The following is a 27,822-nucleotide window of genomic DNA, read 5'->3' on the forward strand; positions in this document are numbered from 1 at the left end:
TTTTCTTCATCCATTTAGTATTAATCTATATGTGTCTTTATATTTAAAGTGGGTTTCTTGTAGACAAGGTGTAGTTGGGCCTTTATTTTGATTCACTTTGTCAATCTCTGTCTTTTAATTGGTGCGTTTAGACCACTGAGGTTCAAAGTGATTGTTGATATAGTTGGATTAATATCTATTATATTTGTTACTGTTTTATGTTCATTGCCCCTGTTATTTGGTCCTCTTTTTGTCTTTCACTCTTCTTTGTTGCCTTTTGTGGTTTTAATTGAGCACTTTATATGATTCCACTTTATATCCTTTTTTAGCATATTTGTTACACTTTTTTTTCAACCTTTTTTAGTGACGGCCCTCAAGTTTGCAATATACGTTTATAGCTAATCCAAGTCACTGTAACACTATACCACTTCACAGATAGTGTAAGTACCTTATAATAACAAAACAATCCTAATTCCTCCCTTCTGTCCCTTGTATCATTGCTGTCATTCATTTCACTTATATATAAGCATAAATTAACATATATATACATAAACATATATAATTGAATACTTTGTTCCTATTATTATTTTGAACAAACTGTTATCTATTACATCAATTAAAAATAGGAAAAATAAAAATTTTTATTTTGCCTTCAGTTTCATTGCTCTTTATGTAGGTCTGAGTTTCTGACCTATATTATTTTCTTTCTCTCTAAAGAAGTTTTTTACAACATATCCAGCAAGACAGATCTACTGGCAACAAATCCCCTCAATTTTTGTTTGTCTAAGAAAGTCTTTATTTCTCCTTCACTTTTGAAGGATAATTTCATGGGGTACAGAATTCTAGATGGTGGTTTTTTTCTCTCAACACTTTAAATATTTCACTCCACTCTCTTCTTGCTTGTGTGGTTTATGAGAAGTTGGTTGTAATCTTATCTTTGTTGCTCTATAGGTAAAATTTTTCTCTCTCTGGCTTCTTTCACGATTTTTTTCTTTATCTTTGATTTTGTTATACTTTCAAAATGATATGGCTAGGTATAGTGTTTTGGAATTTATCCTGCTTGGTGTTCTCTGAGCGTTCTGGATCTGTGATTTGGTGTCTGACATTAATTTGGGAAAATTTGTTGTCATTATTGTTTCAAATATTTCCTCTGTTCCTTTCTCTCTTGTCCTTCTGGTATACCCATTACACATATGTTACATCTTTTGTAGTTGTTCTACATTCCTTAGATATTTTGTTCTGTTTTTTTCAGTCTTCGTTCTTTGTGCTCTTCAGTTTTCAGGGTTTCTGTTGATATATCTTCTAGCTTAGAGATTCTTTCTTCAGCCAGTCTATTAATAAGCCTATCAGAGGCATTCTTCATTTCTGTTACAGTATTTTTTATCTTTAGCATTTCTTTTTGGTTCTTTCTCAGGATTTCCATCTGTCTGCTTACATTGTCCATCTATTCTTGCATTTTGTCTACTTTACCTATTGGAGCCTTTAGCCTATTAATCATAATTGTTTTAAATTTCCACACTGATAATTCCAACATCCTTACCACGTCTGGTTCTGATGCTTGCTCTGTCTCTTCAAATTGTGTTTTTTTCCTTTTGGTGTGCCTTGTAATTTTTTTCTTGATAGCCAGAAATGATGTACTAGGTAAAAGGAACTGCAGTAATGTGGCTTTTTGTAATGTGATGGTGAGGTGTGAGGGGAGGAGAAGAGTTCTATAGCCTTATGATTAGTGAGCTTATGCCTGTGGACTGTGAGCTTCACAAGAATTTCTCAGTTTTTTTCTACCCCCTTAGGTGGGACAGGATGGCTAGAGCCGGGTGGGAATTGGTTACATGCCTTCCCCCAGTACGTCAGGCTCTGGTTAACTGGTTTCCCCTGAGGGCTGGCTTTGTTAAGAACAGAGGGCTCTGTTGTATTTAAAAATGGTTCCTTTTCCCCTCTTCCTGCCTAAAGCAGGAGTGGATTTTTCTCCAACGTTTACTCTGAGAACCAGTTCGAGCTCTTGGAGCTTACAATATTATGTCACAATATTTTGGGGGCCCCTCTAGGACCGGGTTCCCCTTGAGTTTTTAACTCTCAGAGCCTCAGTCCACACTGAGCCTCCAGTCCTTTGCTAATTACAGTTCATGTTTTCCTACCCAGCACTGTTTCCCGTGATGGCTTCTACTTGTAGATCTCTGCTCCAGTAAGCCATGATTCCCTGTATTCACTTACCTGTCTCTCTAATCTTGGGGGCGAAGGTTTGCCCTGTGTCCTCTCCTCTCTTAAGGATGCAAGAAGAGTTGTTGATTTTTCAGCCTCTTCTGCTTTTTACTTGTTGTTAGGGCAGAGTGGTGACTTCCAGGCTCCTTACACGTAGAACAGGAAACCAAAGTTTCTATATTGTGCATTTTAAAAAATATAACTACAATACCATTAATATATCTAAAAATTGAAACTAATTTCTTATCATCACATATTTAGTCAGAGAGTAAATTCTCCTGATTCTCTCAATTTTTTTTCCAGTTGGTTTGTTGGAATCAGAGTCCAAAGTCCACACATTGCATTTGGTGGATAGGTTCAGAAGTCTCTTTCAATTTGTAGGTTCCCAATCCCTCTTTGTTTTTGTTTTGCAAATTATTTGTTGAAGTAATATAGTTGCTTTTCCCCACTCTTTAGGTTATAGAGCATTCTACCATCTTGAATGTGATAAAGGGTGCAACCAACCCCACACCAGCTTCAGATGCTCCCTCGGTTTCTGTATACAGCTGGGCCTATTTTATTATTTTTTGTTTCTTTGGCCTGTTGTATTTTCCTGCACCAGGACCACTTTGTTTTAATGGTAGAGTCTTTCTAATATGCTTAATATAAAATAGGGCTAGTACCCCCTCACTTCTCTCCTTTTCAATGTTTTTCTGGCAATTCTTGCTTGTTTTATCTTTTAAATAAACTTTGAAATCAATTTGTCTGGCTCCAGGAAAGATAGCTAGTGTTATTTGGGGGGAGGCTCATGTTAAATATATAGATTAACTGAGGGAAAACTAGCGTGTTTATGATGTTAAGGCTTTCTGTCCACCTGTGCAAGAACACTTATGTCTTTCCATTTGTTCAGGTTTACTTTTGTGATCTTAAGGCAGTGTTTTATATATTTTCCATATATAAGTTTTAGACATTTCTTATTCCTAAAGTTTTTTGTTTGTTTTTTTTTAAAGTTTTATTGTGTTATTCGTTTTGTTTTGGATTTTCTGGCGGTAATAAGTATATCTTCTCCCCATATTCAAATTGATTTTTACTATATTGTTGCATCTAGAAAATGAACAACGTCAAAACCTCAAAAACTTTTGTTCAGAGGATGTAGTTACCAGTAGAATATTTGCCATTTTTTCATGTATAATTCGTAAAAGTTAGAATGTATTTTAATTTCATTTTATATAAATGTTATAATCCAGAAATTTGTTAAGCTAAGATTTAGAAAGAGAAATGGAAGGTTAAATCATTTGATGTTTAAAAAAAGGTCAGAACATAATTTTTATGGTTAAAAAATATATAAAGTCTTTTTTTCTACCTACTCTAAACCTCTGTCAAAATTTACCCAATAAGTCTGAATTTCCTGAGGAGTCTGATCAGTTTTCTTTGCTATTCACATAAGATACTGAGTGATAATCAATTTGAAAGTTAGTGTAATATGATAAGTATGCTTCACATGCATATGGCCCTTCACATCAGGTTCTAATGGCTTACCCCACCAATTTTCATTTTTCACACTCCAAAGCAGTTTTTTAAAGTATTTACTTTTAAGTAAAATGTTCTTTGTCTTTCACCTTGGTAGCTCTATTTCTGATTTATTTAGTAATACATTTCGTCAAAGAATATGGTCTTAGCAACCTGTATTTCCAGTCTTACTTTTTCAACAAGAGTTGAGTTAAAGGGAAATGGGAGGAGAAGACCCGTCGGCATCCACTGTGAAACCCCACAAAGCTGTTTCAGAAATTACTGGCAGCGAGGAGGAGATGTGCTTAGAGAATAGCCACTCTTACTCCACCCGCAGTGCTCAGATGGAAAGCTGAGGGCAGCGGCTCCGTGAGTAGCCCGAATTCCTTTGCTGTTTATTTTACTTGTGATAGCATTTTCTCCCTCAGGAACTAATAAGATTTATTTGATTTGGAAAATTATGTGTGCTAATCCATAGGGAACAGACTGTCCAGAAATGCTGGGTGGTCTTCAACTTGTCCAATTCCTATGGCTTCAGCTCAACAAGTTCCCCAAGCAGTGGCGTAAGGGCTGGAGCCTTTCCATGGACACTTTCCCATAGACGGAGTGTCCCAGCCACATGTTGACACGGGGAGGCTGATTGAATCAGTCAGTGAAAGTTACCACCCCCATCCCCGTCACCCCTCTTCCTCCAGCCCCTTGAACATGTGCTGTGTGGTCATTTAGAAACCACATGCTTTCTTTGACTGATGTGCCCTGCCCTGTGTTTAGCCTTCCAACTATTTGCTTACCCAGTACATGAGTGGAATTTCATCTGTTATACAATTGGCTGGGTGTCTTTGGCCTTGGCTTCCAAATACAGTCATATATTTTCAGAAATGGGCTGCCTGTCTTCTTTTAAACAGCAGATGCTTGCCCCTCTCTGCAGTGTAGCTAACCTAGAGGAATTTTTTCATGTCTTCGCCGAAATGTTAAACGTAACTTCTCAAGTCTGTCCGTGGGGTTGCCATCATAGCTACCTGCAGGCTGCAGATTGTATAAAACCTTTCTGGGAGGGCTCCTGAAATCCTTTCATAAGTCTGTGGAGTACAAGTAATTCATCATGACATGCCCTCTAAGGTAAATCTAAATCCATTGCTTCAAAAATATTGAGAAGTTTGATGATTGGATACAGAATTTTTTCTACATACCAGAATGAATGAGTCAGTGAACAAATGGAAGAAAAAATGGATGTATGACTGATCAACCAACTGACCTCATAGGGTCACTGTGAGCGTGAAATAGTGTGACCTTATAATTTATAATCTAGACTATAACACTTTTGAGAGTTAAAAGGGGTGCCTTTTATAATTATGGTCGGATAACAGACATAAACCTGTCCCCAGCACACCGGGACATGTTTAAATGGGTCCGGTGCCTGTAGTGTGCTTAGCATAATGTCTGGCACCCAGAGTAAAAACTCAATAACTGTTAGCCTGTTGCTATTATTATTATTGACTTTAATAATAATTATATTATTTTTGATAGTGTTTTCTTGGGTTTTCTCAAGCTTATATCTTTTCCTTCTAATGAAAATATCATTGAACTAAGGCCAGATGTAAGCTATGCCCAATGCTGTGACAGAGCTAATACAGCTTCCAAAGATGCTTAATAAGAAAAGAAAATAGGGGTTGGCCTGGTGGCATAGTGGTTAAGTTCGCGGTGGCGGCATCCCATCTACAAAATAGAGGAAAGATGGGCACGGATGTTAGCTCAGGGCCAGTCTTCCTCAGCAAAAAGAGGAAGATTGGCAACAGACCTTAGCTCAGGGCCAATCTTCCTCACAAAAAAAAAAAAAGAAAGAAAGAAAGAAAGAAAATAAATTATAAGAAAAGGCTGACTTTCAGCCAGGCTTCTAGTTTTGTGTTTTTTCAGCTCAGATAAGAAAAATCAGGCTTTAAATGTTGTCAAATAATATAGGTAAATGTCTAAACGAAGAAAAGCTAGTGTAATATCAAAGACAGAAAGTTAGCAAAGAATCAGTAGTAACTAAAACTCCATTTTTATTTATCCATTTATTGAGACTGCTTGACATCCTCTTTTTTTTTTTTTTTTACCTTAATATGATTTGATTACAAAGTTAGTCATTGAAAAAGTTTACTTTTCAAATAAAAATTTGCTGATATTGATTTGTAATAGACATTCCAGTAGGTTTGGGTTTGGGCATTTCCTTTGCTTCATATTGCTGCTCTTTGCGTTGAGAAGTGATTTCTCTGCACATATAAGTATTAATAATGGCTCGCTTTCCTCAAATTTGATATACTTCTTAGATCGAGTTTTCATGGAAATACCCCTTTAGGATGTAATAGAGATATTCTTTCCAGTTGCTTGGAATTAGGTAGTTCTGAGAAAAGTTGATCCCAAGTTTTGTGGGCTTCTCTGGCAGCCCAAACAGCCCTGATCTCTGTCTGGTTTGAAAAGGTAGATACTGTGTGCATTTGTCTTGAGTGGGGAACCTCTTTCCGCTCCTCCTCCTTTACCTTCCCTACCAATGGGCACTGCCCTCAGGAGGAACCTTTCTTGCAAAGAATTAATTCCACATAAAACATTTAGAGCCTAAATTATTTAATAAGCAGCTAGACCAATTTCTTTACTTACTACCTGTCTTTGGAGAGGATGGCAAACAACTACCTCAATAAATTGAGTACTTTGGAGGAATTAAGTACAGTTTTCTGAATGTCAAGGAGGCATCTGTCTAGAAGAGTCTAAGAGCAGGAGAGGTTGGACAGGGCAAAGTGTCTTGTCCAGGCTCCTCTGCTTTGTGTCAGAAATTGTTACTAAAACTCAGATGTTCTAAATAAAAGCACTGACTGGGAGCCTATTCCTGAATGTTTTAAAGGAGAAAATTATAATGTATTACACGTAAGCCTCAAACGCCATATCATTTTCCTAAAACATAGCTATAAGGCAGAAAACTTCCCGTGATTATTAGGTAGGAATTTTGGAGAGCCAAGTTTTTATCTTATCCTGTTTTTCTTGAATTTGCCATTTTCATCAGTATCCAGACTAGATGGATGGAACAAGCATAGTTAGATGAGAAAAAGGACAGCCTTAGAGTTTCTATGACTAATACATGTTGAATAGAATGAAATTTTTCATTGTCCCTAAAAACATTTTTTTCTTTTTTTTTCTTTATTGGCTCTTTAAAATTTCCTCAGAAATATATATTCATTTTACCAGGTCAAACAATACAATACAGAAGTATGTGCAGAGGATGTTAATTATCCCTTCCTTATCACCCGCCAGTACTTCAGGTAACCATACCTTATACCCTTGCAGACATATAGAAATCTATATGAAATAATTCTCTCTCTTTTTTTAAGTAGCTTTTTTTTTACCAACATATCTTGGATATCCCTCAAGGAATATAGATCCAGCTCATTTTTATAAAATAGGAGCATATTCCCTGATATGAATAGACCTTAATTTATTCAGTTATTTGCCAATAGATGCATTCAAGTTTTTTGTCTGTATAATATTGTTGCAGTAAATATCCTCCAACTGATGCTTTTATTCCTGCCAAGCAGATTCACAAAAACATGGTGATGAAGGCCAAGGATATGTGCATTTTAGTTTATTAGGTAGTACCACATGACTTAACCAAAAAGGCAAAGCCATTCCCTGTCCTACCTCTGAGAATACCCGTCCCCTATACCTCCTCCAGCACTGGATGTTCTCGTTCTTTCAAACTTTTGCTGATGTGAGGGTGAAAATGATATCTCCTTGATGTGTTAGTTTACCTTTCTTTACTATTAATAAGGTTGAAAATATGCATTTTTTATTGGCCATTTGCATTTCTTCTTTTGTAATTTGCCTTTTTTCCCCCGAGTTTTATTGAGATATAATTGACATATATTGTAATTTGCCTTTTGTATTTCAAAACCAATCCGGAACACATTTAGAACATTGTATATAATACGAATGTATTGGTCCAACCAAATTCTGTTATGCAAGTGTATTAAGATCATATTGCTTTGGTGATTTCTTCATCCAAGATTGATTATAAAGAGTTAATTCCTTGATGTTTTAGAGCAAAATAGATTTTTTTTGTTAATAGATGATTCAGATATTAAAGATGCATCCATAAATTTAATCATTCACAGCAATTATAGAGTGTGCTCTGAATCAAGGGTAATAAAAAGATGATTCTTAACATACACAGTTTTCAAACTGTGTATGAGAACAGAACAAAAATATTATGTACTTCTAACTTGAGTATAGAACTTATGCAACTCCTATGTAATTTGTAACTAAGCACTATCTTTTAATTTAGATAGTCGATGGAACTACCATTTTACAGTAGCTTCCTTTTTACATTTGTTCACATTTACCTACTGCTTATTCTCAACAGCTCGTACCTTTGTGCTGCCGGGCATTGCTCAGCCGCTGTGACCTGGTGGTAGAAATCACGCTTAAGGCACATGGCTGCTCAGAGAGCTTAGCAACGGTGCCGCCTCTGAAGAACTTACTGAAGTGAGAAACTTTTCTAATGATGTACATATTTATTTCATATGGATCCTGAAAAAGATAAGGTGTGATGAGAGCAGGTCAAATGACATCCCTGCTATTTGGGAAGGGAAAAGCCACTGAGCAGCCAAGTTCTCCCCTCTGCACCTCAGAGCTTCCCTGTCCCTTAGGCTTTCTGGCTCCATGACAGAGGCTACAGGCACCCTCCCTCCACTCCCAAGGGGTGTCCTGCTTCTTCTAGAAAGCTGGACAGAAACCTTTTTCCAGGAGTTTAACGTGGCTAAAATCGGCTGACAACCTGAACTTTGAAAAGACTTCCCTAAACACCAAACGGAGTGAACACAGGGTCCAGACATCTGGCTTACCCGGGAATGCTTGCTATACACTCCCCAGGGCCCACGCCCCATTTTCTGAGCAGCACCCTCCACTCTCCTGACTGCAGAGGTAGAGAGGCTTATATATAACCTGAGGCTGAGGACCAGCTTCAGCATCAGACTTTCTGGGTTTGAATAGTAGCTGTGAGACCTCGGTCCCTCTCTGACCTCAATTGCCTTGTCTATAAAATAAGGATCATAATGGGACCTGTTTTGTAGAGTTGTTAGGAGGATTGAAATACGAGTAAAATGCTTAGCGTCATTCCAAGTAAGCCCTTAATAAATGGCAGCTACTGGTTCTTCAGCCTGTCCCTCTCCTCTGCGTCTGGCCCATCTGCAGTCAGCCTTGCTGTCCTGAAACACCACCTTCCAGGAGCACACAAGGCTACCACTCCTGTGGGCCTCCTGGTGTTGCTCCCATCACAACCGTCCCTCTGAAGACCTGTCTGCAATACTGGCTGTACTTCCACCTCCTCTCCTCATTGATTCTGCTTTTGTCTTCCATCACTCCATCAAAACAGTATTCTTGGGGAGGCCACAAAGGGCCTGAGCAAAGCAGTGCTCGTGGTTCCCTCCGCGTGTCCTCAGTCTCTCAGCAGTGTTGGTCTCTGCTGGGCCTGCCTTCTCTTCCTTGGTGACATGTTCTCTGCTTGTGTGTCTTCTGCCTGTCTGGCGCTCCTCCTTCTTCTGACTGCAACTCCTCTTTCTCCTCTACCTGTTGGCATTCCTCAGGGCACAGACCCAGGCCCTCTTCTCTCCCCACTCAGACTTCTCTCCCTTGGGCTTCTCCTCCATTCTCGTCCTGTTCCATACCAGCTGACAGCTCCCTAATGTATATATCTTCAGCCCAGACCAATCCCAGGAACTTTCAACTTATTTATTCAAGGATGTATTTTAATATCTCTTTTTGTGCCTCAGACATTCTAAATTCACATACCTCGAACTGAGCTCTTAGTAAATCCTTTGCAAATCTTATCTTTCTTTCTTTCTTTCCATGTGAGTAAATGGTATGTCCATCCATCTTGTTGCTCAAGAAACCTGGGGCAACCTTGATTCCTGCCTCACCTTTACCATCTCTCATCAAATTCATTGCTAGTTTCTCTTGATTACTGCTAAAATACATTTCAGGTACTCTTCACTCCTTCTCTGCTGCCACCCGGGTCAAGCCAGCACCAGCTCCCCCTGGACTTCTGTTCTCCCTGCGTCCATCCAACCCTGGTCCCTGCGCTCAGTTCTCCAGACAGTAGTCAGAGTGATCTTTGAAATGTCAGTTGGATCCTAGCACTCCTCTGTTTAAAACCTTCTGGCCAGAATCATCAGAGAATAGAATCCCAAACCCTTCCCTTCCCATGGTACCCCACAGCCTCATCACAAATACCGCACCTTTGCTCGCTGGGGCTTTTCTCTTCTCCTGACCTTGCTCTTCCTGTCTCATGGCCATCATGGCTGCCATTCCCTCTGCTAGAATCCCCTTCCTGCTACTATTCACCTACTAATCCCAGCTCAGCTGGAGAGGCTCTTCCTGACCCCCAGATCTAAATTGGGCCCCTCCTGTTCTTCTCTCTTACCTCAGCCTGTCTTTTGTTCCTTTATCACAATTTGGTGTATGTATGTATGCCTCCCACTGGGCCCTGAACTGCTAAGGGTCTGTTTTGTTCCCAATTGTTTGGCCTGCACCTGGCACATTGAGTGCCACACAGGAAGTACTCAGTCATCTTCCTTGAATGAACGACCACCAGCTCCTTGCCATTGAGTGTAATAGGGGAGGTTGCAGGGGTCCTGGTGGTCTAGTGGTTAAGATTCGGCACTCTCACCACCACGGCCTGGATTCGTTTCCCAGTCAGGGAACCACATCACCCATCTGTCAGTTGTCACACTGTGGCGGCTGCATGTTGCTGTGATGCTGAAAGCTCTCCCACCAGTATTTCAAGTACCAGCAGGGTCACCCATAGTGGACAAGTTTCAGTGGAACTTCCAGACTAAGACAGACTAGGAAGAAAGACCTGGCCACCCACTTGCAAAAATATTGGCCATGAAAACTCTTGAATAGCAGCAGAGCATTGTCTGGTACAACACCAGAAGATGAGAGGATGGCACAAAAAGACGGGGCAGGGTTCCACTCTGAGGGACACAGGGTCACTAGGAGTTGGAATCCACTCGATGGCACTAACACCAAGGCATGGGAATGGCAGCCCAAAGCACTGATGCCACAATAGAGGACATCTAGAGTGTGCACCCAAAATGTGTCAGGTGATGGAGGGTTGCCAGGTTTGGAGAGGTGAGGGAAAGGGATCCTGCAAGACTTCCCAGAAGAACTGAAGCTCAGGGTGAGAATGTGAGATCAGAAAGAGAGTCAGAGGAGGGCCGGCTCTCCATCCCTTTCTCCTGCCCTTCTGCCTGCTCCTGTGACAGTCTCTCCAACTCTTCAGCTTTTTCTAGTCTTGCCCCAGAGTTAATCCAGAACAAGGTCTACAGGAGTTATGCTGAAGAAGAAGAAAAATAGAAACCACTAGTAATTGCTACCCTGTGTCTCCCACCTAGTCATTTCCTGCCCCTGTACCCATTCCCTGGGCTTCACGCCAGCTCCTGCAGAGAAATGGTCCAGAAGTGATGGTGAAGGGAAAGACATTGAAGGGGTTGTTGGGTAATGGGGAACCTTTGTGCCCCTAGCTTTTTTTTTTTTTTTTTTACTTGTGAGGAAGATCAGCCCTGAGCTAACATCCATGCCAATCCTCCTCTTTTTGCTGAGGAAGACTGGCCCTGAGCTGACATCTGTGCCCATCTTCCTCCACTTTATATGGGATGCCGCCACAGCATGGCTTGCCAAGCGGTGCGTCGGTGCGCATCCGGGATCCGAACTTGGGCCGCCAGCAGCAGAGTGCGCACACTTAACCGCTACGCCACGGGGCCGGCCCCAGTGCCCCCAGCTTTTGTTTTTCTTATTAAAAGCAGTAAACATCTTTGGCAGAACCTGAAAGCATTCGGCTGTCTGTGATGCTGCATTTGAAAGGGCAGGAGGCCCTGGAAGAGCAGGGCTAAAAGAAGAAAGGTCAGTCCCAGCAGGCCAGGACAGGCCCAGTCTTCACAAGAGGGCCTGTGGGGCAGCCATGCTGCTGTCCCAGAGCCACTGCCAGTGGTTCAGTTCGCATAGATGTCTCCCTCACGCTCCTTCCTAGGAGGGGAAGTAGATCCCCTGATTCACTGATCTGACACAGGAGGAACTTCCAAATACATTTTCTTGTGGAAATGTAGCTACACAAAATGGTTGGGGTCTGTAGAGTATCATGGTGTTAACAGATCAACTATGGATCAACCAGGCCATAACCACCATTCATGAAATTGTTACTAAAGAAAAACATATTGTAACTTTCAAGCAACAGATTTACAATACAGTTATTGAGCATTTGCTAGGTATCAAGCACTGTGATAATCACTGTACGTGTGTTATCATTGCATTTGATCCTTCTGACAACACTATGAGGAAGATACGGCCATTTTACAGATGAGTAAACTGAGATTTGGAGGTTAAGTAACTTTCCCAAGGTCATACAGTTAGTAAGTAGTGGCTCTAGGACTCAAACCCTGGTCTGATTCCACATCTTCACCATTGTGATGCACTTTCAAACATAACTGTTGCTTAAATTAGGTACTGCATTCACCTGAATATCTCAAGGCTTTTTTCCATCTGACTTTCTATCATTCTCTTTCTTCCATCACTATATATTTATCCTTTTTGAAAGCATTTTTTTCCTTTGAGCATTTCTCTAATTTCTTGAGTTGAAGTGGAAGCATATTCATGTTATTTTGCAAATGAATACTTGGTAAATATTCATTGATACTGTAAATATTAACTATGACCATGAGGAAAAGAAAATTCACAAATTGGATTTGTGATTGCATTTTGAACTCTCTTAATCTTCTTTTTTCAGTAACCCATTTCTATTTAAAATTTTGTTTATTTCTTGCTTAAAGGAAGAAGATTTCTCTCCCCACGTCAGCAATAGTCTGCCTCTGGCTTCGGCACCTTCCCAGCCTTGAAAAAGCAATGCTGCATCTTTTTGAAAAGCTGATCTCCAGTGAGAGAAATTTTCTGAGAAGGATCGAATGCTTTATGAAAGATTCATTGCTGGTACGTGCTGGGCTTTGATGAGGAGAAAAATCTTTAAAGAGGATGCTGGGTATCATCTCTTTTAGTCAAAGCAAGGGAAAGTATAAACAAGAGACAATTGGCAGCTTTTAAAATAATCATGTATCTACATTTTATTTTAAAAATACCTAATGTAGGGGCTTTTCTGCATCCTTGGAGCTTGTATTGGAAACAGGGAGAGATTCAAGGTTTCCTTGATTGTTGTACCTTATACTGCGTATTCCCCAGAATTGACATGAGGACAGACTTTGTTAAAACAATATTTATTTCCACATGAAAAGTAAGTTTTAAAAAATGAAAATCTTATTAGCAAGAAGGGGAATAAATTAACAAACAAAAGCATTCAAAAAGTAAACTTCTGGCTCTTCACTACAGGAAAAATAAAGTACTCAAGAGAAACAAAACAAAACCCTAGAAATATGGTTAAAACAACAAAAACAACTAAGAATTCTGTAAGTTCTCTTTTGATGTAAGCCTGTCGGCCTTGAACCCTCGCTCAGTGCAGTTGCTCCCTCCCTGTCTCCCCTCATACTTGTGACTTCTCAGGCCTGGGAAGTCTGGGGCTCAGTGGGCCGAATGGGCCCCATTTTCTAATCCAGCGTCAGGTGGGTCAGCTCACAGGCAGTCTCAGAACCTGACCAGTCGGGGTGTTTTCCCTCTGTGGGAGGCAGCTCTTGAATTTATATACACTTTTGTAAGAACGGGAATAATGACCAATGTGCCCTGAAAAAACAATTCAAAACCTGCAAGTACCGTGCTCCTGGGGCATCTGTCTCCCAGGAACCTCAGTGGACTCACTCAGTTTCCTCATTAGCTTTTGTAACCTGGGAGAGATCTGGCACAGAGATTTTCTTCCTGTTGTACAGATGGAGAAAATTAGTTCAGAGGGAGATGTTGGACAGTCAGATCTTAAGTTGGTGGCTAGGAAATGGTAGGAGAGAGTGTTCACCTTCCCCACTGAGCTGAGACTGGGGCAGCTGAAGCCCTGTGCATGGAGTGCTCTGAGGTTGGCCGAGTTTACATAACCCCCACCTCCCAGACACCTTCTGTTTATTTAATTCAGTTCGAACTTCCTGTTTTCTTTCTTTCTCTTTCAATTTGGACACTTGTAAGGGAATCATAATTTAATCAGTTGCCTTCTTCCTATATCCTATTTCTCTTTATAGGTCTCAAACATTCTCCACCAGCTCACACGTGTGATTGTGTTTGCCTTCTCCCTTACTTCCTGGGCTCCTCTCTGCCTTCCCGTTCTGGGGCCTCCCAGGTGACTATGGAGAGTGTTGGAGGCGCCAGTGGCCATGCTGCTTTCACCTGAAAGTTAGGTGAAGCCAATTGATTTGAAGTTTACAGTGTTTGATAGGAAAAAAAGAAAGGAAGGAAGGAAGATAGATATAAAGAGTGAGAGAGCCCAAAGAGAGTGTTTTTAAGGAAAATTACTACTTGACCTCACCATTCAAAAGAGTTGCATATTAAGTCAAGAAATAAGAATGCACCTTTTATGAAAATAATTGCAATATGGGCTGGCCCAGTGGCGTAGTGGTTAACTTCACGTGCTCTGGCGGCCCAAGGTTCAGGGGTTTGGATCCCGGGTGTGGACCTACACACTGCTCATCAAGCCATGCTGTGCTGACATCCCACATACAACATAGAGGAAGATGGGCACAGATGTTAGCTCAGGGCCACTCCTCCTCACCAAAAAAAAAATAAATAAATAATTGCAATAAAATTTAAAATAAAGGCTGTGAGAAGCCCCCTAGGAGCCCATTCCAAGTATTACCTTTATTATCAGGTAAATCTCTTTATTTCTAACTTAAATGTACATGCTATAATTGAATTTTCTCTGGTCCTTTTTCGGTGGCAAAATATAGTAACTAAGCTATTTCTTTGCTTTCAAGGTCCTGATTAAATTTTCTTTAAGTCTTTTCCATATAGAAAAATTTCAGTTCCATCAACTTTTCTAAGTTGGTTTGATTTCACAACCTTGTGGTTCTTTTCTGAACCTTCTCCACGTCCTCTTTAACTTGTGGCCCTCAGGCCTGAGCAGCACTTCAGCAAACACAGGACATCGCGGCATCGCGGCGAGGCGAGTGAGAGAGAGAGAAAGCACTGTTAAACATTGCAGTGTATAACCTTCAGTTTCCAGTGTATAGTTTAGAATACTCTCCCCCAGTCAAACTGCTTCGAAGTCAGTTGATTTACAAAAGTGTTTATCAGGATCATGTGTGTAAGGGTTCAGAGCTTCCATGATGGTTAAAGGGGGATTCCAGAGGGTGTTATTTGGTTTAATTTATTGTGGCACTGGCAGGATGTGACCTCTCTGTGCCTTATGGTTCAAGAAGGTAATTACAATACAGAGCTAGAAGTCCCTGATTGGCGTGGGCTGTCCTGTTTAGGCATCTGGGCCTGCAGTGTCAGAAAACCAAGCGGGCTGGAATAGGCCTGTGACGTGACTGAGTGATTAGAAGGGTAACCTGAAGAACCTGCTTCCTAATTGCATCATCTGATTCATTTATCTCAGCACAGTATCTTGGGGCAGTGACAGGCCCATGCAGAAGTATCAGAGAGATCTTGAAGACTCAGCACGGGACTGCTGTGCTTTCCTCCAGAAGAAACTTGATGCCTGTTACATTAGAGTTGGATTCTGAGAGTAATTAAAGTGTGATGGTCTATGTAACTTGTATTTTATATGGAGCACTGTTAATTATGTTTCCATCTCTTGGGACTATCCAGAATTAGCCCTGGAAATTCTATAGTTACCAAAATGTTACAAAAACAAAAGATAAAAGTGTGGTACAGGTTGTACAAAGTGAAATGATCTCCCCAAATGTTCCTCAGCCTCTCAGGGACTCAGAGGCCTGGCATTTTCCATTAAGACTTGTGGATAATAAGGTGCTAATCTAATATCACTTGAGTTCTAAATGCATATATGTTTTTGACTTCTAAAATAAAGTTTTTAAAACTTGTTTACTTTTGAGACTCACCCTTTGGCTTCCATGGGCTGGACTGCCCCCAAGTGCATGGCCACCTGCTGCATTTGGTGGCTCCTAAATAAATTGTGTTATTCACCCCAGTTTGTCATTTACTGTGCAGACTGACAATTTTCAAAAGCAGATAGTCTTGTGTTTCCCTTGACAGAGCAGGCACTGGAAGACCATAGTCCATAGCTTCAGACCTGACCTTAAAAACTGATTTCACCAAAAGCAATGAAAGCCACTTGCTAATTATGCAGCTTTCTTGGCGCTGTTTGGCTCGCCCTGAATCAGAAGGATGTTATGTTTTCCAGTTACAATTGTGTTTGTGGAGCCCGGAAAGCTATTGTTTATATTCTACATTTGAATGAAAAGTGCTGGCTGGGTGGCAGGGTGGCAATGTGCTTGGCTGCCCTGCGGCATGCCAGGACTGGGATGTGTCCTGGTTCCCATGCCCTCTCATTCGCTCCTTCGTCGGCTGACCCCACGTGCCGCCTGCCCCTCAAGCTGAGTCCAGAGGAGCTGCTCCCTTGCCTTTACAGACAGATTTGCCCACAAAAGAGCAGGGAGCAGAGGAGGGAGCAGGGAGAGGGGAAGGGATGCCAGGTTGGTTTTTGTTTTTGTTTATTCAGATTTTAAGTGAGAAAACACTCCTCGTTCTCTCGTACTGAAAGTTTCATAACTCAATTAAAATTAGTTCTTTTATCTTGTCAAGTATACCTCAGTAAAGCTGGGGGGAAATTATTCTTGATCTAATAAAAGCTTAAGAATAAAAAACAGGCAGGTATCTCAGTGTCCTCCATGACCGCCTTGATATGAGATTGGATGGGTCGTCGTCTTCATTCTCCACACAGCAATCGTAGCCCCTTCAAAAAGAAAAAGAAACATCCTTTACACAAAATTCCAAACACAATTCCCCTTTAGTAAAAGATTATACTGAAGAATTAACTCCACATCCTGGATGATGTCAGTTTTCTGTGCTTGAATAACTTCTTACTAATCTTCTAGGGTTTTCTTTTCCTGCTTTTTCATTAGTGGCCTTTTAAGCATTTCTTTTTTGAGCTCTTTAATGTGATGCATGTAATTTAACAAAAGCTGAAATAGATAATTTAGCAGTGGTCAAATAGGAAAGTGTGATGGTGGCTTTTGCTTGTGGCTGAGAGGTGAAGAATCTGCGTCTCTGACAGGAGTTGCACTTTCCAGTATCGACCTCAGGGAGGCACCAGATCCCCCAGCATTGTCTCTGTAAGGAGAGAGGCCCAGATGGCAAGTTCTGTTTTCACCGTTGGGGATGCAGCACTTTGCAACCAGTCAGAGATGAAGGGAGAGAGGGGGAAAAAAAAAACAAACAAAAACAGGGCAGTGGTCGCCCTGGGAGGTTACCGGGAGGCTGAGCCTAGAGGCAGCAGCGGTTGAGGAGCTGTCTTCCTGTTCAGGCTGCACAAGCTAACTGGAGGGAGGCCACTGGGGGAGGCTAGAAAGAGGACCTTCAGACTGGGGGGAGTTTGCTCAGCACCCGGAGCCAGCGTCCTGCGTCAGTGCCCTCAGAGAGCGCGCGTAAATTTAAAACACAAAAGTACATTTGGTACTTGTTAAGTTTTTTTTTTTTTAAAGCCCAGAAATGACAGATTTATCACTAATTAAACAATAATTACATTATGGAGTACTGAAAAAAATTGCATGTAGTATAAACAACGTCTGGTAAAGATTAAAAAGAATGATTTTTCCAAGCTCAAATTTGTTGAAGGAAATTTGAATGTTTTGAGACAAAATAGATTCTAAAATGTAAAAGGGATATTTATAGTCTTATGTTTAGTATTTTGAAAGTAGAAGAGAAGAAAATGACATAATAAAAAATACATATTTATAAAGGTGCCTTATTTTACATGATAGACGTAAAGGTTTTTTATACAAGTAGATTTTGTTAAAAACTAAATTGCTTTTGAACTCAATAAAGGAGTTGACTGTTAAAATGAATCTTATGAAGAATCGACTTTAAGAACAAAATTTTTTTTTGATGAATATAGTCACCCTTTAATTTATATACATATGTTAACACAGGGCTCCTCATGTCAGGCGCGCAGTGGTTTGGAAGAGTTGGCTACACAGTGGGATGGGATTGCCAGCTGGTGGGTAAACTGGAGGGAAAGCTTCTCATCAGCCATTTCTTTTAAACAAATGACCATTCCTGAGTAAAATATTGAAGCTACGTTAAAGTAGACTATGAAGGAGAATCTGTTCCAGGCTTACTGAACTTCAGCTTCTTATTTCTCACTGCAGTCTCCCTCTTTATTTCCTAGGAAAAAATAACTAGGAAGGGTGATAAGTGAAAAAGACTTGAGAAGTTTTTTTTCTGTTTCTTTACTCCTTTTTATTTTTTATAAGAGGCATTCACTTTTGTCTGTGAATTGCCTCAAATCACAGTATAATTTCCCTTTCTAGTTTACATTTTCTCTCTTTCTCCGCCTCTCATATTCTCTCTCTCTCTCTCGCACACACACAGAATCAGAAAATGATAAAAAATAAAAGGAAAGATTTCTTCCTCAGAATTCTGTTCTTCCCTGTTCTCAGGCCTCTTTCAAGTGGCATGTGCCTTGTAATAATCATTGATGAATCAGGATGAAAATAACAGATTAGCCATCAAGGGCAGAGAGCGAGCATCAGTGTTATTTGTACAGTTCCTGGTACAGAGTGACAAGCTGGCCTCTCCCTCGCCTCTCCCACAATGCAGGCCTAGAGAACATGGCCACTGCACATTTCTTCTGTGTTGACTTTCTCTTTTCTTGTTTTGTTGAGGGATAGGAATGAGCTGTCCTTCTAGGCAGAGAGGAGATCAACAATGCAGTTCTGGGTAGTTATGGGATATGGGGAGGAGATGCACACCCAACAGAACAATCTGGGCCATGAGAAAAGGAGGCCAGAGTCTGGAGCGCTCCATCATCATCTCCGTTCTCCTCTGACATTCAGTAAAGGGACTGGGGCAGCGTGAGGGGAGACAAGGAGGGCACAACTCATGTTATTGATGGCCTCCTGATGACATAGTTTCCCTAGACTTGAAATAACCTGTACATGGACATCGCTGGGCCAGATGGAGAAGAGAAGAGCTTGAGAAGGAACAGATTTTAGTAGGATGGAGAAAAACAGACAAACAGATGGAACCCAAGACAGATTTCCTTTTCTTTCCTCGTTTTTATAGAAAAGATAATTGCCCAGATTGTGGGGCTTCAGAGCTGGGTCCGGAGCTCTGGTTGCATAGTAGCCTGTGGTGTGTGACTGTAGGGTCCCATTTTACAAATAAAACAGGACACAGAGGAGTCAAATGTTTGCCTCTTCTTTAGGGGGAAAATTTATGGCTTCCAAAGAAGCATAAATTAAGACGTTAATTCTTTTGGGAGGATTCCCTTGATAAGAAAAGCAGCTTAAATTTGCTTTTGTGATTCAATGTCACTTGGACGCATGCCTGGCCTGTGAGCACTCCCAGCTTCACCAGGGGACTCACTGACCCTGAAATTATGTGCTCGGGCAGTGTAAAGAGGCTCATTTTAAAAACCATCAGTAAAGGCTGTGAGTGAGAAAGAGCTGTTCACAGCTCTGGGATGGCCAGGGAGACCAGCTTTAAAACCAAAACCTCTGCCATTGCTGTTTCAGCAGGGTTCCCTGGCTCCTGCCATCTTACCTGTTTTAAGAGATAAAACGCGTTGTGAAAGCAGGTTGAGAGCAACCAGAGGTGTGAGCGTTTGGACAGAAAAAAGTCTGAGAGTCCATCAACATTGAGGGGCAGATTCCACACAGTGTGGAGACATTTAAAATATTGGATTGAGCTGTTCTGAGCATGTTTCTGCATGAAAGAAAAGTATGTCCAAGCTCTAGTCGACTCTTTTAACAAATTGAGTTAGACTTTCTTGCTTCCCCCCTTGATGTTCATGGTAGCTCTGTTCTACACAATGGGTCATCCTTTTCTTTGGTATTCAGAAATCCCTGTAATTAGTATTGAATGATTTTCTAATGGTTTCTAATTGATAGAGTGTCTCTGGGGTAGTTAGGCCATTTAGAACAAAAGGAATGGTTCTGTTTACCGTTTTCAGTTTTGGTTTTCTACCAGTACATTTTCAGGCTCTGTGTGTCTGCCCGTGGGCATGTGGCAGTGTTGTTTGGTCTTAAATACTCTTATTCAAGAGGCATATTGTCTATATATGAAACTTGGGAAGACTGTTCTGGCAAATTTGATGAATCACATTTCTTCAAGACATGCAGTTTGCTTTTCCCTTCTTGTTGGATTTTTCTATTATAAATGCATAGAAACTTTTATGATATTTTTCTGGGCATATATCCAGTGACCTCTTAAAAACTGTTATTATTTACAGTGAGGCTGAGAAGCAGGGAGGTTAACTGACTTGACTGAGATCAAAGCCAAGAAATACCCTGCCTCTCTTCTGTTGAACTGTGATTCTGCCCAGTTACTTTCTTGAGTGCATAATGAAGTTATTGATGAGAATTTTTAGTTGGTTTCTTTTGGATAAAAATGCACATCAGTGAAGGATTAGGGAGTGTGGATCACTCTACTTAAAGAGTAGAGATTTGTTAACTTCCAAGTCACAAATCTGTCTCTTCAAATAGTTAAAAGGAAATCATCCCACCACTTTAACAAGTGGTAATGCTCTCGCCACAGCCTTCTGTGACAGTCTCTCATGGCAGCCTGTGAACGCTAGATGGCACACGTTCAATGTTAAACTCAGAACGCCAGCGCAGACCCAGTGTGGAAAAGCAAGTCCGTTGAGATAGGCGCCATTCTTTCTTCAGCGTGGTCCGGAAAACCTCAGAGGCAAAGCCTAACCTTTTCTCTTTTTTCTTATTGAGAGTGCTATGACAAAATGTTTCCCAAAGCTAATCCTATCAAGCGCAATATGACTAGAAGAAATTCTCTATAGAGCCTAATCCACTAACATTTGGATGTTACTGTAAAATATCTGTTTTAGAAACAAATGGCATTTTCCTCTGGCTTTACGTTCTGGCCAAAAAGATGTGGAGCCTGGGTCAGGCCCACTGAAGCCCCACACAGGCCACAGTAGGTCAGCTTATGCAGATTTAAACCATCAAAAACTCTCAAAAAAATATTCTCAGAATAAATCAGATGGCTTTCATTATTCAAGATGACAGTGTCTTTATTTTTTTTCATTAACCTTCTTTTCATCTTAAATAATTTAAGCTGCTAAATTCATAGTGCACTAAGGTATGGTATTTAGTCCAGCGTGGTAGTGGTCACTGCCTTCTTCAGTAATAATTCTAAATTATTATGTACTCCTTACCTAGTAATCAGGAATGAAAAGAGAGCGGCCCAGATCTGACCTTGAGACACTTCTAGGCCATGTGAGGAGGTCAGGCACGTGAGCATATTACGTCAAACTAGCAACGCAGGCAGACTGTGTCCTCACTACAGCGTGCTGGTAGAAGGTGTTTTTTAAATTTTCCATGACACTTATTGACCCTTTTTTCTGGATCATATGGGCTTATTATAGAAAATGTGGAACATACAGGAGTATAAAGAGGAAATAAAGTTTGTCCATAATCCCTTTGCCCCAAGAGAACCACTGTTTGCGTTTGTATGCAGGGTTTTTTCCATGCACTGGTGGTACTTTTTTCTAACCCAAAGGAATATGCCCATTTTCTAGACACCAGCACTTCTGGACAACTCATTTGCCTGATAGCAGCAAGTTGTTACTGAAGAAATGCTTCTGATATTTTACTTTCTCATGGTCTTTTTCTTTACAGCCTGAAGCAGCCTGCCACCCTGCCATATTCAGAATTGTGGATGAAATGTTCAGGTAAAAGTTGTGCTGTTTCTGCTAGTTATTGATCTAAAAATGCTCAATTTCCAAATATGAAGAAAAAATTTTGTGGTAGTCTCTGGCTGTACCATGAAGAAATTAGTTTCTGATTCTATTCTTACCCCTCTGAGCTTTTTGGTAAAACCCAAATGTTAGTATATATTTAAAAGCCAATGCCTAAGATTAAGATAGCTTCTTTTTTTAACCTTTTAAAATTCTATTAATAATGGTAGAAAAGCAGAATTGAATTAGATATTAAATCATTAAATATTCATGTAGGATTTTTCTCAGTTCAAAATAAAGGGTAGCAGTGTACTCCCTTCACCACATGAGGGCTGACCAATCTTTTTAAAGGATTTGAAAGCTAAGGAAAACGGAGAAAAATAAATAAATAATGCCATTCTGAAAGAGCTCTTCTGAAAGGCACAATCAACTATGTTGTGTTATCTTACAACACATTAATTTTTATTTTGCAAATACGAGTACTCCTTGGGAAATGCATTGGATTTACAGATGGTAAGAGAAGAGGAGACCACTGGACACCAGGTTGGGTTATGGCTGGCAGTTAGTGGGAGACTGAACCACTCTTGGGGAGCTCGTCACCTGGGGAAGGTTTCTAGCCTCTTTCCTGGGTGCTGGTTCAGCCAGGGTATCCACCCTCTCTCTACCTCCAGCCCCCTCACACTCAGAGTAGAGGCCCCTGGGCAGACAGCAGACACTGGGGAAAGGAATTTTTACAACAGCAAATAACCTAGCACTTGGGTTGGTCTTGAAACATACCAACTTTAAACTACATCAGCACAGAAATAAGAAATCAGAATGCTGTTTTTAGTTGGAGCTAGCAAAATTTGAGTTGATTTTTTTGTTTAAACATAAAGAAAAGTTAGTTGTATGAAAATGCATGGAAACCAAACCAGGTACACGCAGATTCTTCCACCACTTTGCTGGGTGGATTTGGCTGAGCCATTTTACCCCCTTGGGCAGCTCTTTCTCCATTTGAAAAAGCAAAAGGTCTGTTGATGTTGCACGTCCAAGCATACAGTGTGCAAATATTTGTAAAGAGCATTCGGGCCTATGTGGAAGGGATCTGCAGTGGTTAATAATTTAAAAACCAAGGAAGGGTGCTCTGCACATTGCAACTGTAGAAAGTATTTGAAAAGGAGTGACAAATTTCTAGTGCTTTCACACAAGGACTGAAATCTGATGAGCTGAGATACTGCTGAAGCTTATAGCACAAAATGCATGTTTCCACTCTTCCCTTTTACAATTCAGGTTCACGTTTGCAGATAATCATTAAATATGTTATGATCTGGCTTTGCATTGCTCAGGTACGCACTCCTGGAAACCGACGGAGCCCCAGAAGTACTGGCCACCATTCAGGTGTTTACATGGTGCTTCTTAGAAGCTCTGGGAAAAGAGAAGAAACAGGTTTGTTATATTGCATATATTATTCATTCCCCAGAGAAAAAAATGCTGTTAAGAGTATTTGGCTAATCACCAGAAAGGAGCACTTTATTTTCAGTGATTTTGATAGACTGTTTAGCTCATGAAGAAAGCTTCCAAATGAATGCCCCAGCAAAGGTAAAACCATTTTATTTTATTTTATTTTATTTATTTTATTATTTTATTTTATTTATTTTTTATTTTATTTTATTTTACTTTATTTATTTTATTTTATTTCATTTTATTTTATTTATTTAATTTTATATGAGAAAGATTAGCCCTGAACTAACATCTGTTGCCGATCCTCCTCTTTTTGCTGAGGAAGATTGGCCCTGGGCTAACATCCATGCGTATCGTCCTCTACTCGATATGTGGGACGCCTGCCACAGCGTGGCTTGATAAGTGGTGCATAGGTCCACACCCGGGATCCGAACCTGCGAACCCCAGGCCGCTGAAGCGGAGCACGCGAACTTAACCACTATGCCACTGGGCCAGAAAACCATTTTAATTGGAAATAAGTCAGGATAGTTCTTGTCTGCCCTCTGCCCTGGTACCCAGAAGCATTTATCTACTGTTGTGTCAGCGAACTCTGTCAGGCCAGCATGTGCTGCCCTGGAGGATGAGTTTTCCAGGCCTTTGTTGTATGCTGTCTGTTGAACAGGACTCTGCTCCTCCTAAGTCAGCCATAGGTATTCTGGAGTCTGTGTGGCATGTGCTAAGAAGGAAATGCCACTTCTTACAAAATAATACTGCACATTCTTAATTATTAGAGTTTCCATTCCTTATCAGAGACCCCAATGTGAATTGGATTCCAAGAGAGAAAGGAGGTAGTGAGAGCAACAAGGAGAGATTTGAATAATTGTAGAAGAGGAGCTGGGAATGGCAGTGACCAAGAGGTGCGAGTTGGACGCAATCAGTAAGCAAGAAGCCGGGCCTGGGGGCCTGCGGGAAGACTTGCACTGCGGGGCCCCATCGGCAGAGGCACCGTGTGCAACAGGAACCTTTCTACCAGAGAGCTTTCGCCTTCAGGCATTTTAACTGGCCTGTACTTCTAATGGCCACAGACCTAACATTTCTGTGGTGCTTTGCCTGGTCTAGTGCCTGGGTCTCCTGCAGCTTCCTGTGAGGTGCCTCATGGTCCCTGTGATGCTTTCTGCAGTTTGACTGAGGAGAGCAGGGCTGTGATGCTCGGCTCTACTAAAATCCCATACCCCTACGCCAAAGAAACCCTCAGGTTTTAGCAAATGTTTCTGCTTTTTGAGGCAATGATAAATATTTATGAAGTATTTTTTCCCATCCTCTCTTTCCCTAGGGAAGTTAGCTAGACTGTAGGCAAACAACATTATCAATGGTACCCTGCCTGGAATTTGGGAGGAGAGCTCTGCTGAAAGGCACTGGCTGGCCCTCACACTTATTTTGAGGCATAATTATAAATATCTTTTATCTCCCCTGTACATTCGTTATATTCTAAATACATTCTAAATACAATTTAGATTCTAAATTCTAAATCCTTACATTCTAAATACAGTTAGGAGCCAACCTCTAGAAACGCCCCCTTTGGCTCCTGGAACACACCTGCGTTGGGGTGGAGGACACTGGTGAAAGAAGTACTGCTCTGCAGCGTTAGCTTGAGTCTGTTTTTCTTAATCCGCTGTGCTCCTGAGTTGCTGTGTTGGCCTTGGGCACTATGGATTTGGACTGGAGTTGTAGTTGCTTTTAATTTAGAATAGTACCCTGCCCAGGCTACATGTGTCTGGTGGTGTGGAGAGCATACGCTGGGTCCTGGTGGAAGGCAGGGCAGGGCTCCAAAAAGAAACGAACTCATTGCCCCTCACCTTGGGCCCAAAATACGAGAGGAATAACCTCTTCCCTTTGCAGATACCTTCATAGACATGTATGTCATTGCTCTTCCCAAGCTGTTCCTGATTGCCTGCCTTTCTAACTGCTGGCCATTCTCATCATTGATCCCCTGCCTTCCTGAGGGCCCATGTTTAGATTAATCATAATTCTTGATGCATGACGCCCTGTGTCCTATTTGGTCCGTGCATGACCTTCTTTTCTTTCTGTGTTTTATTCATTCATTCATATATTCATTCTTAATAAAATGAATATCTATGAACCTACATCCAAACAAGACCTGGCGCACTAGTAATAACTTACATGTATCCATGTGCTCCTCCTCTATCCTATAGCCCTGGCTTTCAGCCCCCCGGGAACCACCGTCTTGAATTTATGTTTATCATTCCTTTGCTTTTTCTGAAAACAGTTTGATCGTATACATATGATTTCCTAAACCATGTTTTCTTTACTTTGTGGTTGTTTTATAAAATAAACAACAAACGAGAGGAGCATACCATATGCAGTCTTTGAGCCTTGCTTTTCCACTCAGTATGTTATCAAGATTTCACTATGTCGTGTGTGGCATTTTGGGGTGTTGCTGTGTAGTGCTCCATTGGGAAAGTGTGCCACAATGTAGCCATTTTCCTGGTGGTGAGCACTGGGGCTGTTTCCTGATTTTATTTTCTTTTACAAACATTTCTGAACATTCTGGGAGATATACTTAGGGTGGTTATTAGGTATGCAAAAGTTCACCTTCGGTAGTTACTGCCAAAGTGTTTTCATACGTGTTTGTGCCAATTTATATTCCCTCCAGCAGTTTATGAGAAATCCCATTAATCCACATTCTTTCCCATTGTCAGAAATGTTTATCTTCAGTGCTTCTCATTCTCCTTTTGTCCTTTCCTCTCACCCTTGTTTTATTTGGAGAGCACAGTGCCACTCCATCAGTGTGCCCATTCGGACTAGTAAGCAAAAACTTAAGGTTGTCGTGACAAGCCACTTTTTCTGAACTTGCATAATGGCTCAGTACAAACAGCAAATCAGCTCAGGTTCTAGTGGCAGAGTTTGATAATGTACTAGACTAAATCTCCCACAGATAAAAATTGTAAACTCTGAGCAAAATATTTTTTAAAAACTATTTGAAGGTACTATAGAGCAACCAAAAAAGCAGATAGTAACTGGAAGGGATTCAAGCCTTGAAAAAGGAAACCACATTGGGTATTCTTCTAACTTTCCCCCGCAGGCTCTCATGTGATGGGAGGGGGTTGAGTAGGGTCATGGGGTGGCCAGAACTCAAGGCACAATCTGATTAATTTGAGGTGTCAAAAGACTGAGCTGTGGGCTGTCAGAGGAACAAAAAACAGATGGGACAAAAGAAAACATATCAAAAGATAGACCTAAACCCAAACATACCAACAAGTAGATTAATTACAAAAATTAAATGAAAATTAACTAAATATACTAGTAAAAAGGCAAAAATGTCAGACTAGATAAAAAACCAAGACCCAACTATATGTTGTTTTCAAGAGACCCTTTCTAATTATAAAGACACAGATCAATTAAAGTACAAGGAAGGAAAGAGATATGCTATGCAAAGAGTCAGCACCAGAAGGCTGGGATGGCTCTGCTAGCAGCACATGGAACAGACTTCAAGACAAAACGTCTGACCAGAGACACAAAGGGACATTCCATAATGATAAAATGGTCAGATCACCAAGAGAAATACCAATTGTAAATGGATGTGTGCCTAATAACAGAGTTGCGAAATACATGAAGCAAAAACTGACAGAAGTAAAAAGAGAAGTAGACAAATTCCCAGTCACATATAAAATACTAAGAGTGAATTTAACAAAAGGTGTATAAGTCCTCTACACTGAAAACTACGCAACATTGCTGAACAAAACTAAAGAAAAGTCTGGGCTGGCCCCGTGGTTAAGTTTGGCGTGCTCCACTTCAGCGGCCCGGGTTCACGGGTTTGGATCCCGGGCACAGACCTACACCACTTGTCAGCCATGCTGTGGCAGCGACCCACATAGAAAATAGAGGAAGATGGGCACAGATGTTAGCTCAGGGCAAATGTTCCTCAAGCAAAAAACAAGAAGATTGGCATCAGATGTTAGCTCAGGGCAAATGTTCCTCAGCAAAAAAAAAAAAAAACCTAAAGAAAACTTAAATATGAAGAGAGAAACCATATTTATGAATAGTTAAGATGCCTGTTCTCCCCAAATTGACCTATTGATCCCAGTCAAAATCCCAGCAGACTTTTCAAAGCAGAAATTGACAAGCTGATTCTAAAACTTATGTTGAAATGCAAAGGACCTACAATAGCCAGAACAATTTTGAAAAACAAAAGCAAAAAGAAAAAAATCAGAGGACTCACGCTACCTGATTTCAAGACTTTAAGCTACAGTAATCACGACAGTGAGGTATTGGCAAAAAGATAGACATAGATCAGTGGAACAGAGTAGAGTCCAGAAGTATATCTTTAGTGATATCTAGATATCCATATATAGTCCGTCCATATATATATATGGTCAGTTGCTTTTTGACAGAGATGCCAAGGCAATTCAGTGGGGAAAGGAAATTTTTCAACGTAAGGTGCTGAAACAACTGGATATCCATACGGGAAGAAAATGAACCTCTACCTCACAAAACACAAAAATTAATTTGAGATGGATCATAGATTTCAACATAAATGCTAAAACTATAAAGCTCCTAGAAGAAAACGTAGGAGAATATCTTTTTTTTTATTGATGTCTTAATAGTTGACGTGAAATTTTGGTTGTACATTTTTGTATATCTTTTTTGACATTAGTATAATCTAAGATGTCTTAGAAAGGATGCAAAAAAGCACTAACTATAGGAGAAAAATGGATAAATTAGACTTCATCAAAATTAAAAACTTCTGTTCTTTGATAGACATAGTTGAGAAAATGAAAAAGCAAGCCACCAGCTGGGAAAGAATATTTTCAATACATTTATCTGACAGAGAACTTGTGTCCAGAATATGTAAAAATCTCTTACAATTCCCCAAGAAACAACTCAGTTTTAAA

At 40.6% G+C, this 27,822-nt stretch overlaps 2 protein-coding genes across 9 annotated transcripts in view; one reads left to right on the forward strand and one right to left on the reverse strand.

The window, feature by feature from the left end:
* FANCC (FA complementation group C) overlaps window positions 1-27,822 on the forward strand; it is a 267,168-nt gene that overhangs the window by 214,613 nt on the left and 24,733 nt on the right. For all 8 annotated transcript variants that reach the window (XM_058565471.1, XM_058565467.1, XM_058565468.1 and 5 more), the window contains 3 exons: window positions 12,519-12,675; window positions 21,432-21,484; window positions 22,816-22,915. In XM_058565471.1, the coding sequence (XP_058421454.1) occupies window positions 12,519-12,675; window positions 21,432-21,484; window positions 22,816-22,915 (310 nt within the window). The remainder of the gene's footprint in view (window positions 1-12,518; window positions 12,676-21,431; window positions 21,485-22,815; window positions 22,916-27,822) is intronic.
* The window catches only part of AOPEP (aminopeptidase O (putative)), a 514,798-nt gene that overhangs the window by 101,016 nt on the left and 385,960 nt on the right, over window positions 1-27,822 (reverse strand). The gene's annotated exons all lie outside the window — the stretch shown is intronic.

This window comes from Diceros bicornis, chromosome 22 (assembly GCF_020826845.1).
Source record: "Diceros bicornis minor isolate mBicDic1 chromosome 22, mDicBic1.mat.cur, whole genome shotgun sequence".
NCBI classification, from domain to species: domain Eukaryota; kingdom Metazoa; phylum Chordata; class Mammalia; order Perissodactyla; family Rhinocerotidae; genus Diceros; species Diceros bicornis.